Genomic DNA, 19534 nt, shown 5'->3' on the forward strand with positions numbered 1-19534 from the left:
TTATTCTAATATTGATTCCTTCTAGAGAATTTTAAATTTCATTTATTGTGTTTTCATCATTGTTTGTTTCCTCTTTAGTTCTTCTTTTTCCTTGTTAAATGTTTCTTGTATTTTCTCCATTCTATTTCCAAGATTTTGGATCATGTTTACTATCATTACTCTGAATTCTTTTTCAGGTAGACTGTCTATTTCTCTTCATTTGTTCGGTCTGGTGGGTTTTTATCTTGCTCCTTCATCTGCTGTAGGTTTCTCTGTCTTCTCATTTTACTTAACTTACTGTGTTAGGGGTCTCCTTTTCACAGGCTCCAGGTTCATAGTTCCTGTTGTTTTTGGTGGCTGCCCCCAGTGGCTAAGTTTGGTTCAGTGGGTTGTGTAGGCTTCCTGGTGGAGGGGACTAGTGCCTGTGTTGTGGAGAATGAGGCTGGATCTTATCTTTCTGGTGGGCAGGACTGCATCCGGTGGTGTGTTTTGGGGTGTCTGTGACCTTATTATGATTTTAGGCAGCCTCTCTGCTAATGGGTGAGGTTGTGTTCCTGTCTTGCTATTTGTTTGGCATAGGGTGTCCAGCACTGTAGCTTGCTGGTCATTGAGTGGAGCTGGGTCTTAGCATTGAGATGGAGATCTTGGGAGAGCTTTTGCCATTCAATATTACGTGGGGCTGGGAGGTCTCTGGTGGACCAATGTCCTGAACTCAGCTCTCCCACCTCAGAGGCACAGGCCTGACACCCAGCCAGAGCACCAAGACCCTGTCAGCCACACGGCTCAGAAGAAAAGGGAGAAAAAAAGAAAGAAAGAAAAAGTAAAATAAAATAAAGTCATTAAAAAATAAAATATTAAATATAAGAAAAATTTAAACTAATTAAAAAAAAAGAAAGAAAGAAGAGAGCAACCAAACCAAAAAACAAATCCACCGATGATAACAAGTGCTAAAAACTATACTAAAAAACGGACTGGCAGAACCCTAGGATGAATGGTAGAAGCAAAGCTATACAGACAAAATCACACAAAGTCTACCGCCTCAGTTTTGGGATGATTCGTTGTCTATTCAGGTATTCCACAGATGCAGGGTACATCAGGTTGATTGTGGAGCTTTAATCCACTGCTCCTGAGGCTGCTGGGAGAGATTTCCCTTTCTCCTCTTTGTTCTCACAGCTCCCGGGGTTCATCTTTGGATTTGGACCCTCCTCTCCGTGTAGGTCGCCTGAGGTCGTCTGTTCTTCGCTCAGACAAGACGGGGTTAAAGGAGCTGCAGTGCGGGTCCCGTCCCTATCCTTTTGTCTCCATTTGTTCTTTTTTCTTTTGCCCTACCCAGGTACGTGGGGAGTTTCTTGCCTTTTGGGAGGTCTGAGGTCTTCTGCCAGCGTTCAGTAGGTGTTCTGTAGGAGTTGTTCCACGTGTAGATGTATTTCTGATGTATTTGTGGGGAGGAAGGTGATCTTCGCATCTTACTCCTCCGCCATCTTGAAGGTCTCCGAGTCAGGCTTTTAAAAGAGAGACGGATTTATGGGTAAATAATTCTAGTTTCTAATCCCCAAATCAAAACATCCTTGTTCTTCTGTGTCAGAAGGTATCTCTTCTGAGGTTTAGGTTTATCATAAACATGGTGCCATCAAGAAAATTAGCATCAGAGGGTGATTAGTGGCCATGTTGACAAAACAGAAAGTGTATGTGCATTTGGGTCACAGTTTACTCCCATTTACGACTTAACTACGATTTGGACGCCTTCCAGAAGTTCCTCTGTCCATCGTTAAGAACATTATCAATGCAAAATCTTAGGGAAAACTAAGTTTAGGGTGTTGGAAGCTGTGTCAGAATCAGTAAAGTGCATGTCATACTCATCAGCCTCTCATTGGCTCACACTTAAAAAGTTCCAAGTGTTTTTCTTCATTTATATAAAAACACATCTTTAAAAAAATCTGTAAAACTAGACAAGGCTTTCCAGAGCCAGTCAGATGGGGCCAGCCCTGTGTTGGTGACGATGTTTAATCTATTCTGATGACTTCGTGTTATTTTTGTCATATGAAACTCTCACTCTATTTTTGAGGTTTCACATCCTGTGATTGTGAACATTAGGCAGATTATTCTCTTTAGAAGACAAATGACTCTTCCTTCGCAGCCCAGAGAAGGAAAATGGTAAGCTCACTCTACTTCCTTCCCATCTGTCTCTGTAAATATGGTGACCCCTCCCGGAAGCCACCATGGGCATCTGAATGAAGCCTCCATGGCTCAGCTCTTCAATGCATTCTTGAATTCCCCATCTGTTAATTACTCCTACAATGCTGTCAGATAGGTGAGGATGTACCTAATCTTCCGAGGCTGAAACCTTCGATTGGTAGAGTTAAATGTTTCATTGTCCGCATCTGGTGAGCCAGTTCAGGACATTCATTAAACATCTTTTCCAATCAGAACATACCTGTTTCAAAACAGAAATAACACCAGCTGCTTATTTGGGTCTTTTCTTGCATCTTTATGCAAGTTTTATTACGTAAAACTTTCAGCAAAGGGGTAGGGTTACAGCCCAGGTGACTGAAGGCTAAACCACCATCTTTCATTTTCTGAATGGGCTGACAATGGTCAGAAAATGGTCATCGACCAACTTTTATTCAAAGCGAATAAAAGCTGGTCATATGAGCTCCTCTGTCGAAAGGAATACCTCTCTTCTTTGCAGACCTTTCCTGTGTAAATATTTTATTTCTTACGTTCTATATTCTATTCCTTTTCACCCTCCATTATTCTGTTAATATCATCAAGCATCTCTTTTTCTCTTGGGTTCCAGGCACTCTGAAAAATCACCATTGGAGGCAGTAATGTGGTAGAGGGTCCAGAACCAGAGCCAGTCTGTCTGTGTTACATCCCAGCTACACACTGTTGCTCACTGTGCGTGGCCTTGGGGAGATTTTTATTCTTCTGCTGCCTCAGTTTTCTCATCTGAAAAATGGGGAGAATAACGGCAGCCTTCACTCACATTGTAGACATAAGGAGTGAATGAGCTAATGTTGGCACACTCCCAGAATAGTGCCTGACCCATAGTAAGCCCCATGTAATGATTTTCCACAATCTGTATTCCACCTACCAACATACCAATAAGAGCCAGAAAGGTCCATGAACTCCAGATATGGCTTCTGAAGTCCTGCCTGAGGTGAGATGACCGAAAGACTACAACATGAACACTGCCCTTTTTTTTCTAAAACTCTCAATTACTGGAAAGATTGTTCCTTCTGTTAATAATGGCCTCGGACTTCTAGTTTATACCCTTGTATTTGTTCATTTTCCTGCTCTTCCAGGCCTAACTCTGCCTTTTGGATAAAGGGAGATGTATTTTTATATATTATTATAGTCTGTATTTTATAATATATAAAAATGTTATGTTTTTGAATTTTGGTTTTGAAATATGAAGGAAGGATAAATCTCTTAGGAAAGTTTTACATAAACATTGGTTTAGCATAGCTAAATAGCTCCTGACTACACCGAAAAGAAATGGAGCTGTGAGTCTTCCTAACCATGGAGGGGAGGGTGGCAGGAGAGCCCCATCAGGACCTCAGAGGGGATGTCTGAGTCCAACATGTGAAGTACATTTCTGACACCTCCTGTGTGGAATTCCACGTTGTCCCTTTCCCTCTCATATGCCATCTACAGAGATAACCATGGGACGTTTTTCAGGCCTCAGAGGTTGGAAATTAAAGTTCCATTTTTACTGACCTGTGAAACTGGTATAAGATTGTCTTGTTTTTCTGCCGGAGGTCTAGCCAAGGGGGTTGGTTGTGAGCCATCCCTGAGCTGCTGCTATTGCCTTTGTGTTCAGCGATTTAGAAATGCCCTAGTCTATGTGGGTTCCCTGAACCCATCACTGGGACACTGAGAAAACGAAAGAGTTCTTATTTGCATATATTATTTAGTTTTACATCATTTTGGATGACTCCTTCTACAAAAAGGGCAAGAATCTTTCCTTCTGTGTCTCATAAAGCAACAATAGAGGTTCTGATGGTGGAGTCACATCAAAGATAATATGGTGGGCTTCCCTGGTGGCGCAGTGGTTAAGAATCTGCCTGCCAATGCAGGGGACACGGGTTCGAGCCCTGGTCTGGGAAGATCCCACATGCTGCGGAGCAACTAAGCCCACGTGCCAAAACTACTGAGCCTGAGCTCTAGAGCCCACGAGCCACAACTACTGAAGCCCGTGCACCTAGAGCCCGTGCTCCGCAACAAGAGAAGCCACTGAAATGAGAAGCCCGCGCACCGCAACGAAGAGTAGCCCCCGCTCGCCGCAACTAGAGAAAGCCCGTGCACAGCAACAAAGATCCAACGCAGCCAAAAATAAAATAAATAAATTTTAAAAAAAAGATAAGATAGCAGTTTTCCATTACAGATGGAATGACACAAAAAGAACAGGGAAGCAAATAAAATGTAAATCACTGGCAAGGGTAAGGCAACCCAATCTGTGTATTAAAATACCTTGGAGAATTTGAGCAAAAGACCAGTCATTTAGATGGGAGTGAATGAGAACAGGTCACATGATCCGTGACATCCTGTCCACCTTCCTAAGGGAATCTGCAGGAAGTAGACTCGCCAGCCTTTGGAACATTCCAGAATGGGTTTCAGGGGAAGTCCTAGAATAGCCAGCATTACGAGCAGAATGTAATTCTGGGGGCTGTGCAGACGTACCACCTGCTCCAACAGGCCACACGTTAGTGGCCCTCTCTCTGATGGACAGCAAGCCAAGCCGTACCCATCAACCTGGAAGTAGGTGGCCTTTCTTTTTACCCACTCTGAAAGAGAGACAAAAATTAGAATAACCCAAATGTTCACTGCATCCATTTTGCCTAACAGCTTTGCAGTGCTGCATTTCCTCACTGCCCCGTGCCATGATTCTGTGGTTGGGTGGAATTTGCTCTTCACCTAGCTTCGACATGGCACTCTCCATCTTCTCTCCCTAGTTAATAAGAGCATAAGTTCCATGAAGGCGGGGTTGGGGGAGGGGTATCGGTTTACCCACTTATTCACTGCACCTAGAATGGTATCTGAAGACTTACTACTTACCAGACATTGTGTATTGTTTCATTTATGGTTTATTAAGAAAAAAAAACCCTACAAAGTAGGTACATTTTACAGATGTGCAAACAGATGTTCAATCACTTGCCTAACCAAAGTAACACAGCTGGTAAGTGGTAAGCATGGGATTCCAACCCGGGGCTCTCTGTGTCTTGTATCAGACTTCGTAACAGCTACCTGTACTGCCTTGTGTAGGCTACTGGACATAATAAATTATAAATTGCTGCATGAAACGACAGCTATATTACTGAAAATTAGCTTGCTTTAGGAAAATCCTAACTGAAAGCCTTTTCTAAACAAATTCCAAAACTGTTGGCGTACCTTGTCATGGTACCATTTTGGGTTCTAGAAAAGGCATATGAGTACCCCTTTGTTTAGTAACTGAGATAAATCAGCGCCAGTGAGTTTGACTTTCTGTGACTATTTGTCTCTGAAGAGAAAGTGTGTGAGTGTGTGTGTGTGTGTGTGTGTGTGTGCGCGCACGTGCGCGTGGGGTCAGAAGGGGACCCAGACTGGCATTTAGTGAAAAGAGTGGCTGTGTTCCTCTAACAGCGGCTGCCTTCTTCAATTACATTATGACTGGGGAGACCATCTATCCCAATGACTCTTAAAGGCAAATGTGGGCTTTTGAACTGAGAGATGCACTAAGAAGGAAGAGATAGAATTCAAATAACAATGTGTAAGATGTTTGGAGAGTAAAATTATGGATGTTTCTAACTAAGAACAAACTAAACAAAAGTGGGAAATCTCCATGGCGACTGAAGAGCGAAGCAGCTCGATGCCAGACTTGCCAGCAGCTCTCTCCAGAACTCACTGGAACGTCCGAGAAAGAATTTAAATGGAAAACAAGTCATGGAATTCAGGCGAATGAACTTTTGAAAGACAGGAAAGGATCCAGGTGATTGGCGTATACTCTCTCTTAGCGAAGTGGGAAAGTAAGTGACATATTCAAGTTCAAAAACACAAAGGGTGTTTTTCAATATATTTCCTCTCCTACTCCACTATTCAATACTCATTTCAAAGTTTGGTTTCCACGGTCAGACCAGTTTCTTTCCTTCCTGCCATAATGAATATATTTTTCTCCTATGAAATACAACCCTCTCCCAGAGGGGTGTGCAAAAGATTTTTTTTTTTTTTTTTTGCGGTTTGTGGGCCTCTCACTGTTGTGGCCTCTCCTGTTGCAGAGCACAGGCTCTGGACGTGCAGGCTCAGTGACCATGGCTCACGGGCCTAGCCGCTCCGCGGCATGTGGGATCTTCCCAGACTGGGGCACGAACCCGTGTCCCCTGCATCAGCAGGTGGACTCTCAACCACTGCGCCACCAGGGAAGCCAGGATTCTCTTTTTAGTCCAGTAAAGCAGCTAGTATTTGTTCTTGTCCTGTCTTTTTTGATGGGAAACATTGCTTTAGCACCTATTCTTCAATAATCACTCATGTATTGAGTACCAGTCCTGTGCTTAAACACCGCAGGAGATTAAAAGAAAAATATAAGGCTTTGCCTATTTTCAGGGGCAAACAAAACCTACACAAAAGAAAATAATGGCAACATAAGCAAATGCTAAATTATGGAGTGCAACTAGGAAGAGAGGCTTCATTCTTCAAAAGAGGAAGAAATCGGTAGGGAGGCCACCCTTCACCATGGAGAAAAAATGTAAAGCTGAGCGCAAAACAACCCATAGGATTTAGTCACCCAGAGGGAAAGGACAAGATCGAGGCAGGGGCTCAGCTTTTACAAAGACAAGAAAGTTCTAGGCCTGAGCCAGTGACAGCAGTTGGCAACTGAGAGTTTGGTTTAATGGAGTTAACATAGGTTGGTGATTAAAAGTAAATAGACTGTGGTCTAATTCTGTCTCTACCACCTACCAGATGTGTGATGTTAGGCAAGTCACATAACTGCTCTACGCCTCAGTTGCCTCATGTTTCAGTGGCGAAATTGCCACCTACTTCTTAGGGCTGTTTTAAGGATTAAGTGAGATAATGCAGGAAAAGCACCTGGCAGGCAGGAAGCACTTACAAAATGGCGGTAGTTGCCATTGTTCTCTACTGACGTCGAAGGGGTAGAGGATTTGATGAATGGGCACTGGAAGGTCATTGTAATTCTTGAGCAGGGTATTGCCTTTAATTAATGTGTGTTTTAGGAAGATTAATCTGGCTGTGGTTTGTAGGATTGATGAAGGGAAGAGTCTGAAGACGGGGGGTTATGTCAGGAAGCTGAAAGAGTCATTTGGCTTGATTTTATGAGGAACCGAATTAGGAAGGTGGCAGTGAACACTGAGGGGGAAGGACAGTGCTCGATAGAGGAAAGAACCTCCAGAACTTGGTGACTTGATCTACAAGTAGAAAGACAAATGGGGATCCCCAAACTCTGAGTTGTAGCAACTTGGTAAGCATGCACCAGGCCGGCGCTCACTCTCTGGACGAAGGAAAGCCGAGGTGATTGGGGCAAGTGCTACAGAAAGTGGGCCCCAGGAAGGCAGGGGCCTTGTCTGTGTTATTTTCCTTGTATCCTCAGCACCGGGGACAGTAAATCACATACAGCAGAGGCCCAGGAAGTATTTTTTGAATGAATGAGTAGATGGTGAGAGCACTGTGCTCCTACAAGTAAACTGAACAACGATATAAAGTAGGTGGTGTTCATATTGGGAGGAACAGAGCGGCCCTCCGTGGGAGATATGTGAAGGCCCCTATTTACTCGAGGAAGAAAAATGTCTGTGTCTCGAGGAAAAATTTAAAAACCGCCCATCCAGTAGAAAGTAGTAACTGTTGAAACTTGATACAAAGGGAATTTTCTAATTCAGAGAACATAAAATAAACATTTAAAATAGGGGGGGAAACCCCCACTTGTTCTGGTACGTATTGTTTTATCCTTTCCATCCTGGGTGTAGGATAAAAGAAACCCCTTATTTGCTTGTTAGAAGAAGAAAGCTCTCACTTGAAGTTCTTAGTTGGCAGATGTCAGTTGAAAGCTCTGCTTATGGAATATGCCGCAGTGTCAAAGTCTGTTGGATAATTTTAGACGAATGTGTCACGTGTGACATGGAAATATGGCATGCCATACATTAGTGATTTCCCAAGTGTTTGGAGCAGGTAGTAATGTGCTGGGGAAGTGCTCTTTATCTCTCCACACAGTGTACTTGTAGAGCAGTGGGGAAATGCTTCTGGTGGATATTACTTTAGTCAGAAAAAGAATCCATTTACAATATGCGCCTTCTAACATCTTTCAGACAATGCATTGTATTAAAGAGGCATTTTTTGATTAATGTTTTATAAACATTTTTCAGCATGACAGCTTAAAGTCCCTGTAAAATTGTAAATGCGCGCATGGTGTTCACTTCCATAAAGTCAAACGCCGTCTCATAAAGTCTAGTCGGATCCTGTCAACGATGGTGACACAGAATCAGTACCTGGGAGCATTAAAATTAATTTGCTTCATTTATATTACCGCAGTGATCGCAAGATGAAAAGAGTCCTATATTTAAATTTTACTTGAAAAAGAAAACTCTTTTGAGTAAGTTTGTTTGGTGTTTTGAAATTATTGCCCTTTTTTTCTCCCTAGTTAATGAATGGAGTGAAAATGGAGTGATAGTCTGCATAGCAACTTTACGATGGGGTCTGGAAAAGCACAAGTCCGATCCGTCTTTGCTCTTCCTCTGAGCCCTAAGATGCTCAGAGATGAAGACAAAACAGTCACTGACCCTAAGAAGCTAACAGCTTAGTGAGGGACACACACACACACACACACACACACACACACACACACACACACACACACACACACACACGAAGCAAGCAGCGATAATAAATGCAGCAAACGCTAGGCCAGAACACGCCCCAGTTGGGTAAGCCTAGAGCAGAAAGGAGCCTTGGGACATCAAAGATGGCTTCCCAGAGGAGGTGAGGTAGAAACTGCGGGCTAAGGAATCGGGCAGGTCAAGAAGTGGGTGGCGAGCATCCTGGGCAAAAGGAACTCCCGTGCAAAGACCGAGGGGTGAGACTTCTAGAGCCTAGAGCATGGGCCTGGGCACGGGTTGGGGAGAGGAGGGGAGGAAGGGGTACCGCACTCTTCATGGCTGGAGCACAGAGAGAGCCCAGGGGAGTGTGGCGAGACGGAGAGAGATTTTGTACTCAGCCTGGTTACAGACTGGAAAATACCCTGCAGAGGACAAGCCTGAAGGCAGAGAGATGGGTTTGGGGTGAGGGTTGGGGGGCGGGTGAGGGCTGACCGAGCCCTGAAGGAAGGTCACGGGGAGGCAGTGGGAGTGGTCATAGAGGGGCCTGTGAGTTACCTGAGTGAGGGTCGTGTCACATGCCTCGCCCTTTAGTTAATCTGTGAAGTGAGTGCTAATTGAATGAACGATTGAGTGAATTGTTGAAAGGGTGGGTGAAGAGGATGAAAGGGTGGTGCATCACATGGGCTTCTGGAAAAAGACATAGCGATGCTCTCTGATTCGACTTGAAGGTCAAGTTTTGCCAAATTCGTGGCCAGGTGACAGATATCGCAGTGTGGTGAGCACAGTGGCCCTCACAGTTCCAGGACTCTCTCTATTTCATTTCCAGTGTTCGTCCTGATAGTGCTGGAAACACAGCAAAGATGCCCTAGAACAGAGATCGTAAACTCGCCGCTTCCAAACATCGCCAGGGTGGACTGGACCACTCGGACATGGAATCATAGAATAGTTACCTCCCCCTCCACCCCACCACTTCTCCCAACTTCTCTTCCTACTCTGACCCTCGAGAAAATGAAAATGCACAGGGTGGAAGCTGCCAGGAGGGCGGATGGGGAGAAACTGAAGAAAAGCAGGGGAAAGACTGAGATATAAAGAAGAGATTGCGAAGGAACTAATAATTGAAAAGGAAAGTGGATAATTGAATGATCGAGAAGTAAGGTAGAGTTTCAGACAGAGGGAACAGAAAGGTTCCCAAAACAAATAGCTTGACTTGAATCTCTGGAGTCCCCCTCCCCTCATCCGGGGATTAGCCGGTGGTGAATCCACCCTGAGAGAGTGACAAGCAAAGACGCAGCCAAGGGACCTGGCCCCTAATCTCCGGAAGCTAAGTTTTTCTCTCTGATGTGATTTTCAATCATATTTTTAACATTAGTCACTGAGAGTGGTGGTGATAGGAAATCTGATTAACAATTAACAAGGAGGTATTGCAGGCACAAAAAGTGATGAAGAGAAATCCCTACTTCATTCGACAGATGTCTACAGCAGCGGCCAGTCATGGGGGAGCCCTCTCTTTTCCAGGCAAAGTGGATGACTGGGGTGCGAAGCCAAGTGAGAGAGGGCCTGTGTCTCCAGGGTGAGGCAGGCAAACACGCCACGCCATCAACATAGGGCACTAAAACAGTGTGGGAAAGCGGGGAGGGGACAGTGAGGAAATGAAGGAGTAATAAGTGCAGGAAGTAGCCGGAGCTGGGGGAACAAAGGAAGAAGTTGGGTTCTCAGAACCTAGAAGTCTGGAGAGGAAACAGGGGTCAGACCTTCAAGGAGGGGCACAGTGGGCTAGCCGCTGGGGCCGAACCCCAGGCCTCTGCGCCTTCTCCGACCTTCCTCTAGTGTCCAGGTGGCCGCCTGCTGACAAGGAGGAGTGATGTTTGCAGAGTCCCAGCCTGGTCTGTACAGAAGAGTGTGTTCAAAGATGAGACGGAAGAGCTGAAGAACCAGCCCAGGACCAGAAGAGAACTTCATACAAAGTGATAGCAGGGTCCACAGAAGGTAGAAGTTCACCTGTACACTGGAAGTATCTTGAAGGCAGTGTCAGTCTGGGGTTCCCTTGCCACTATTGGGGTAGGCCTCGCGGTTACTGAGCTCCTGGCTGCTGTGAAATCACAGGAATACCCCAGCGAGGGTAGCAGGGGAGTGTGAGGTCTGCTGCCCCCGGAAGTGCTGCTGGGAGGGTTAGGGGCCCAAGGGGAGCGAGTTCTGAAAGGACTTCTGGACTAGAAAGCTCTTTGCATCCCAGGCCCTCTTCTGCTTCATGGAGCTGCCATGCCTGTGGCATCTTGAACTGAAGACCTTGGAGGCCTTGACCCTTACCTGACACAGAGAACTGGAAACCCAGGTGGCCTAGATTGCAGTAAAGACTCCACCACTTGGGAAAGTTTTCTAACCACTAATGAGGCGTTTCAGTCTCCTCATTAGTAAAGTGGTGCAAACAATAGGTTTCATCAACCACCAAGAGTTGTTGTCTGTTCATATGGGAGAGCCCTTGACAGCACCTGGCCTCAAGTAAGTACTCACTGCATACAAACCGTTATTATCATTACTGCTACTATCTTTTCATCACACTACAGTGAATTGATGTCGCTTCCATTAAGATACCTTGTGAACTTGCGTATTGGAGCAGCAGCCCTGTGACCATATCTGTGGGCTTGCTTGAGCTGGCTGAAGAGCGACCCAGAGCCTGTCTGAACTTAGCCAAGAAAGTGTAACTCAGGTGATTTAGCCCAGCAGCCATCGTCCTTGAATTTGGGGTCAGAAACCCCTGCTCTGACCATTTTTGGGGAACACATACCTCCATATTTCTATCATTTGCTCCCTTTAGCCCCACTATTACTCCACGCCACCCCCCAACTCCTTCACGTCATCCTTTTGGGCCAAATAACCTTCCCTGAAAACAGGAGTAGTATATGTTCAGGTCTTCTTCATTTCTCATTGTAGTAACTTTCTGGGACTATAATTTTCTTTAGATTTTATTCATTTTATTTTATTTTTTATTTTTTTGGCTGCGTTGGGTCTTTGTTGTTGCGTGTGGGCTTTAGTTGTGGCGAATGGGGGCTACTCTTTGTTGTGGTGTGCGGGCTTCTCATTGTGGTGGCTTCTCTTGTTTCGGAGCACAGGCTCTAGGTGCGTGGGCTTCAGTAGTTGTGGCATGCGGGCTCAGTAGTTGTGGCTCGCAGGCTGTAGAGCGCAGGCTCAGTAGTTGTGGCACACGGGCTTAGTTGTTCTGCAGCACGTGGGATCTTCCCGGACCAGGGCTTGAACCAGTGTCCCCTGCATTGGCAGGTGGGTTCTTAACCACTGTGCCACCAGGGAAGCCCTCTGGGATTATAATATTAAATGCTGCTTTTCAATATCTAACACTGATCTAATTCAAATCCAATAAGTGGATTAAGCATATTACTTTTAAAAAGAAAACTCCTTTGTTCTTTATATTAGTGAGAAGACAGAAGCTGTGCAAAAATCTAAATGCATATGCTTGAAGCTTTGAGAGAGACTTTGTTTGGGAAGAGTTAAGTGTTTGCAGTTTATGGCAATGATATGTGAGGCTATGAAAAAGAAAGCAGCCATGAAATACATTTTTGCATAAAGGTTTGAAATTTAGCATAAGGTAAAAATAATTGAAAAAACAGAGCTTTCCTCACCAGGCTATCATAAAACGTTATTTATGTGCCATCATTGTGTGTATTTAGGAGCCTGGGTCCTTTTCAGTGGTTGTTCTCAAAGAAACAAAAAGAAAGCTAAGCTGTTAAAACTATTCCGTTGAAAAACTGATGTACATACACAGCCGTACTGACAACTGAACCACATTAAAGCAATTGGTGATAAAAATCACCAGTGTCTGAACTCTGTTACAGAAGCTTAATAGTTACATACGTTAGGCAGCTGCTTACAAAATATGCACACCTTGCCCTGGATATAACAGAGCGGTAGACTCAGAAGTAGTATTCATTTACCTGAGTTCCGTTACAGGCTTCACTGTGGGGTTTAATCATTCAGCACAGATTTTAGAATTCATCTGCCGTATACAGTACTGCTTAAAGTGCTTTGAGATTCTTGGCCAAAAGAGAATGTGCAAAAGCCTTTATTAATATCTATCTGGCTAAAGTACCCTCCTACTTATAGCCATATATACCATACTTTATCTTACCATATACTTTCAGCCCCAAAGTGAACTTGGGGGCTGTGAAATGGTGCCAGGCAGGCTTCCCTAAAGACCAACAGAGTGTTTCACTACTAAGCAAGAAAAGATCCTTTTTTTTTTTTTTAATTGTGGTATAGTTGCTTTACAGTGTTGTGCAGAAAAGATCCATTTTTAACCTCTACCTTACTAGTATGCCTCAGCCTTCTCAAAGACACTCTATTCCGAAATCTGAAAGAGAAATTAAGGAAACTCTCCCATTTACCATTGCAACAAAAAGAATAAAATACCTAGGAATAAACCTTCCTAGAGAGACAAAAGACCTGTATGCAGAAAACTATAAGACACTGATGAAAGAAATTAAAGAGCCTGCTATATAAAAAAATAAATTAAATAAAATTTAAAAATTTTTTAAAAAGAAACTCTATTCCCCACTATCTTCTCACCTCTCCTTGTTAGACAGGCTGCTAACTTGCAGTGAGAGTTACTGGTGCCCTTGAACCGACCACCTTTTCAGTTTTAATCTGTTCTAGATAGAGCTTGGAGGTTTACACAGTGAAAGGAAGATGGAAAGATTTGGTGAGTCGTTCCAGACCTTCCCTTTTTAGTTCTGTGAATATACACAAGAGAAAGGAGGCGCAATCCGAAGTCCAGTTTTAATGGCGTATGTCTTTAGTTTGATGACAGACTGAATTTGCCTCTAGGTTTTCTGTCTTCTTTGTTCATCAGGGATTCCAATGCTGAAGATCGTGTTTGCAGGCCATGAGTACCTCTCTTTAATATCCGTCCCCTTGCTGATCTACCACCCGGTGCAGATCCTTCTGGGAAGTGTGTTGGTGCCAACAATAAAGTCTTGGATGGTGTCAAGGCAGAAGGTGAGACTCTAGAAGAATCTTATTTGGATCCAAGTCACATTGAAGTGCTATTTCTGAATCTTAGCTGTTCATATGCTTTAACTTTTGCACATATAACCTTGTTCTCAAGTACACATTCTCTTAACTAAATACGATAATAATGACGCGTTAATCCAATTCAATTTGAGCGAGAGGATTGAGGGCTAATTGTTCTATATTGTTATAACAGCACGATGATACTTAAGAGGTAGTTTTTAAAAGCCCTTTTTAATTTGCTCATATCGAAGGGCATATTGCAGTGGATTAAAGTTTCAGTAAATATACCCAAAATATATGTGCCCCTCTGCTCGGGTGCCCACCATCTTTGCCCACCCGATCATTTGTATGTGTCCTGATTTCACATGCCTTTCTAAGTATGATAGCACCTGGATTTATCCAGAGTGTCTACTTTATTTTTAATTTTCCAGACACATAATAACTTCTTTGTACTATGCATTTGCGAATTAAAAAATAAAATTTCAGTAGCAAAGGAGGCCACACAAGGACGTCAGTTTCACCACACTTGGCTCAGAAGTCTTGTTACTTTTTTGATATTTGTGGATTTGATTTTCTAAATTATCAGCCAAAATCAAATAAACTGAGTGACTCATACACAATTTAGATGCAGCACATACCACGGAAGTGCCCATAGAGCCGGCTTCTTCCTTCTTCCAGTGGCTCAGACTTTGCAAGACTTCTTTCGCCTGCTCACGAGGTGTCAAGGAGATAGCCAGTGACAGAGCACTGTGTGTCGTGTCCTTAGTGTCCTGAAAACGGAATAGCCCCACTACAGCCTGTTAAGCTCTGTGTTATGCTAAGCACGTGCCAGCCTTCACCAGGTTCGGAGTGTGGGCCCTTGAGCCATCCTGCCAGCTCTGCCACCTTACCCCTGTGTGACCCTGGCCATGTTACTTCACGTCTCTGTACCTCAGTCTCTGCCACACTAAGACTCATGATAACATCTACTCTTTAGAGTTGTGGAGGATTACGTGGCAGGTATTTGACAAAAGCTATCTGATATAATCACTGTTATCATCACTGATGTTCCTTATTTTCTACAACACTCTTTGTAGCAGGCTCTGCTATCCCCATTGAACACATAGGAACTAGGCCCAGAGAGTTGAGCAACTTGCCCAGGGTTATGGGGGTGGGTTTACTCAGTGCTAGACTTAGTACTTGAACCCTGGTCTATGTGTCCCCCAAAATCTTTCCCCTACACCACAACGATGCTCCAAACAGAAATACAAGATTGCTTCTGTTTAATTTTTGGTACTGAAGTACAGTTAATTTACGATGTTGTGTTAGTTTCAAGTGTACAGCAAAGTGATTGTTATATATGTAAGAATATATATAAGAATAAAAATATATAGGAATATATATATATATATTCTTTTTCAGATTCTTTTCCATTTAGGTTATTACAAGATATTGAGTATAGTTCCCTGTGCTGTACAGTAGGTCCTTGTTGTTTATCCATTTTATATATAGGAGTGTGTATATGTTAATCCCAGACTCTCCTAATTTATCTCTCCCCCCCACCCCCAAGATTGCTTTTAGAAGGAGAGCCCTAGGTCCCCAGAATCCTGCCTGAGAAGGTAGCCCTCCAGCACCTTCCCTCCTCTTGTAATTGAACAAAATGTTAGCAAACACCATTCTGTGCTGGGGACCACTCCAGGCTGGGGTCTTCCCACTCAGAATTGGTACAGGAGCAGTTCAGTAATTTTCTTTCTTTTACTATTTATCCCCTTTGAAAACTTCATTTGTATATATGCTCGTGTTTAACAATGTGTATATGCACGATAGACCAGAATTTATATATATAAATTTTGACAAAGAATGAAGAAAATTATTTGAAAATCCTAATACTCCATCAATAATATACAGTCATAGTGAACAGCAAATTAATCAGAATGAAGTTTTCTTCTAAATGTTTAAAAGCTCTGGGATTTATCCTGCAGAGTAACAGAAGCATTTCCAAAAGGGAGATTACACTGGACGCTGTTCATTTTTCCCTTTGCACAGAAACCACTCCAAACCAGGGGGCCACTGGCTAATGTAGAATAATCCAGAAGGCTTGCAATATTTAGCCATTCCCACCTGGCCACAAAAACAAAGTGTCCATCGTAAGGGTATCCTTGAGTGTCTCCTCTGCTTTACAGACAATAGTGACTGAGACCCACAGGCACCATCTAATGCACAGCAGACGGGATAAATAGCCATGCCGGGCGTGGGGGAGATGCCAGATTCTGCAGGCCAGTGAGGTGGGCGGGTGAATTTATTTGGATCCAGGGGTTTGGATCCTGGGTTATATCATGCTATCTAGGCGGGCCTCTTTTTCCTTCTGGTAGCATAAATTATCTGGTGTTAATTGATGCTCTCACGTTGCTCGTGGATACCGTCCAACTCTGATGTCATGTTTTCCTTTCTTGTAGGGAGTGAAGTTGACAAGACCAACGGTATAAGGAAGGAGGTGGTCTTTCCGCAGCGATGTATATACGTACAGGGTTGTACATACAAACAGTTCTGAAGACATGTATTTGTGAACGTTGCTTCAATGCATATTTTATTTTTTTACACAAAAAAATATGACATAACTGTTTAAGTGCCTTAAAATGGATTTGACGAGAGCGTTATTTCCAAAACCTACTTTGTTGGTTACTGCCAGGGGTGGTTCAGTATTTTGGAGTTGTTCTTTGTTGTTTTTTTTTCCTAACACAGGAAACAGTCATCATAAGCGACAAAAAGCAAACACGTTTTCATCGTACCACCTTCTGTGCACTAGCTACTTCTCTCTACTAGCTACTGTACTGTTTGGAATGAGGTCACACCATCAGGAAAATGCTCTTCTCGTGACAGCGAAAATTTCCAAAGTCTTATTCACGGATACTTTGATTTCCCTTGTGATTCTTTTTTTTCTGCAACTGTGACATGCCTCTTCCTTATCAACTCAGCAGGGGTCATAGATTGAATAGATGCTGAAAAGCATAAGTCATCTGCATTTCTTGACATCAGTTTTTAAGACGTTCCTTCAAATAGTTTCCACTCAGAAATTCCTCAGTTCCATTACAAGAGATTGTGGTGTTCTATGTCTTAAATTTATTATAAGCTGCTTCAAAGAAAGGGCCTGATGTTTGAGTTATGAGTCAAAGTACGTGCAGTTTTCAGATAAACTGCAGGATTTGGGTTTCCGGATTCTTAAAATTATATTTCAAATGTTTTTCGTTTTTCTTCCATTATTTCTTTCTTACCTGTTTTCCAGCACACTTGCAAACTCATAACAACCAAATGTGAGACCCAAAAACATTACAGTTAGTTCGAGAGCAGCAACAGTTAATGATGGATTATTTCACATTCCACAATGGAGACCAAAATGTGTTTCCTGTTACACAGATGTGCTGGGCACAAATTTCCTCTTTTAGCCAGAAGCAGCCTGTTACATCTTTAAATTAAGCACACTTAAGGCATTTGAGACAAGTTATTAATGAGAATTTCCTTGGCAGATTTGACAAATGTTTGCAACATTAAAAAAAAAAATTAAATCACATCGCTCTTACAAATAAATGAAAATATAAAGGTCATAGAGGCAAACAAATGTTACATATACACATTCTGTCTAGCGAGATGGAAAGAAAAATAGACACAGAAGATGCAAAACCATTTGTCAACCAAAATATTAAGTAAAATTAGCTCCCAGTTGGGCATCAGCTTGCCATGGAGTATCCAATGTTTGCTTCTACTATGTCTGGAAGAGCTTTCACGACCCAAATAGAGAAGAAAGCAATGTATAGAAATAAGGGAACACTTTTCCTGTTTCCTGCACACCATTCTGTCACATCCTCTCTACGTGTCTTTTCGTGATTTGACAGATGATATTGACATCACGAGTCACACCATATCTTCAGCAGCTGTTTTGTTGTTTTATCAACAACAAAAAATCATTCCTTAGAAACTCACCATGTTTACCAGTATGGTAAATTTAAATTATTGTTACTACCAGCTCTCATCTTGTGTTACTTCTGACTCATTTCAATGTCACTGAACCTCATAAATTTCATAAGAGTTAGCCTGGGTGTGAGTTTTAAGGCTAGTGCCAGACCCTGCAAAAAGCTATGCTAAATAGGCTGTTTGGCAAGAATTCCTATTGTCAAGAATTTCACTTGTGTCTAAAACTACAGTAATTTTGCTTGATACTTTTGATGCTTACATATGGAGCACAGAAAGGTTTTCATGTTTTGTTCCTGCAAGCTTCTTTGAATTTCAGAGTGAATGGAATTGTCTGTCTGAGCTATCTTAAAAATCTTCTCCCTAGCATTAGAATACTGATTTTTTTCCCCCCAACTTATCTACCTCTATTATCTAACACCTATAGTAGGTGTGACTATGGGATAAAATTCAACTGAAAATGATATAACATTTTACCTTTTGCTTTAAAAAAAATGTGTTCTTTTTTCAAATAATCTTCTTTCCATAGTGAATTTTGGTGGCTTTATTGATGTGTATACCTATTTCTTTTTTTACACAAATGCTGTGCATATTTTTCCATAAAGGACAAAAAAATAAAATCAAAATATATTTTTAATTCATGATTATTGGGGTTTAATTATTCATATCTTAAAATATGTTGTTATATCTATGCACTATCTCTTTTATGCATTTGTTTTGTCTGAATGTATTTATGAAAGAAATACGTTAGATTATATTTATGTTTGCTTGTTTTTCCACCTGGAGTTTTTTTAATGGTTGTTATGAAATTTGATTTTTTAAATGGATGAGAATGTTCATCTTTTCATGTGCTCTTTTCTAAGTTTTAAAATTTTGTGGGCTCTTCTTTTTATTCTTCCCTCTTCTGGTTGAAACTAACACACCCCTGGCTAATGTTCAGTGTTTGTTTATGCTAAATACCAAATTTTTCCAAAAGGATTGGTGAAGTAATGAAATGGATTATTTATGATGAATGGAAGATGGACATAATTCTATGATTAAACAAAGATGTTTCAGAAATCACAAGAGAACCTGCGGCTTATTTTTAACCTGATTTCAGATATACACTCATAATGCCTTCCAAGTATCTGTAGATTTCTTTTAATTCATTCCAATCCTCTTATACTATTTGTGGTTAGCTGGATATAAGTTTCATAGTCTTCCCAGGTATCCATCTCAATACCCCACCACGCCGTAACGTTAAAATCCAGAACCAGCCCTTGCTGGTTAGAGATTTTCTCAGCATCAGGGTTGAGGACCAAAAGAGAAACATATCCAACAGAAGGGACAGAATATAGGTGATCTGCGTTTTAGCCACCTTGTCAATTTTTTCAGGGATAGAAATATGAACCCTTAGAATGCAGAATGCCTTTTCCAAACCCCGAGTTTCTTCGTGGGTACATTCCCTTTTGTAGAATTCCATACCTTCGTGTTCTCATTTTGCTGTCTTGACTTAGCAAGCCTCTTCTCCCTGGAAGGCTGACAGAAATGTCACCTCATCCAGGAAGCTTTCCTGCTCCCCCAGTCAGTTCTAGACTTACTCCCTGTGACGTGCCTTTAGAACAAGTCCCTCAAGTCTTCCAAAACCTTTGCTCATCTAATCATCACTTTACATTTCTGTCTCCTCCAATGTGGTCCTCATTTGTTTTCCTCCTGTGCCTAGCACAATGCCTGACTCAGATTAATAACCAGAAAAAAAAAAAACCCAAAAAACCATTTTCCAAACTGTGATCTTAATAGGTAAGACA

The 19534-nt window shown here is 42.3% G+C and overlaps 1 protein-coding gene across 2 annotated transcripts in view; it reads left to right on the forward strand.

The window, feature by feature from the left end:
* The window catches only part of SLC10A7 (solute carrier family 10 member 7), a 250750-nt gene extending 231944 nt beyond the window's left edge, over window positions 1-18806 (forward strand). For both annotated transcript variants that reach the window (XM_024736219.1, XM_024736220.1), the window contains 2 exons: window positions 13642-13787; window positions 16238-18806. In XM_024736219.1, the coding sequence (XP_024591987.1) occupies window positions 13642-13787; window positions 16238-16267 (176 nt within the window). In that variant the 3' untranslated portion in view covers window positions 16268-18806. The remainder of the gene's footprint in view (window positions 1-13641; window positions 13788-16237) is intronic.
* The last annotated feature ends 728 nt before the right edge of the window (window positions 18807-19534 follow it).

Source organism: Neophocaena asiaeorientalis, unplaced genomic scaffold, assembly GCF_003031525.2.
Source record: "Neophocaena asiaeorientalis asiaeorientalis breed wild unplaced genomic scaffold, Neophocaena_asiaeorientalis_V1.1 scaffold7, whole genome shotgun sequence".
Classification (NCBI taxonomy): Eukaryota; Metazoa; Chordata; class Mammalia; order Artiodactyla; family Phocoenidae; genus Neophocaena; species Neophocaena asiaeorientalis.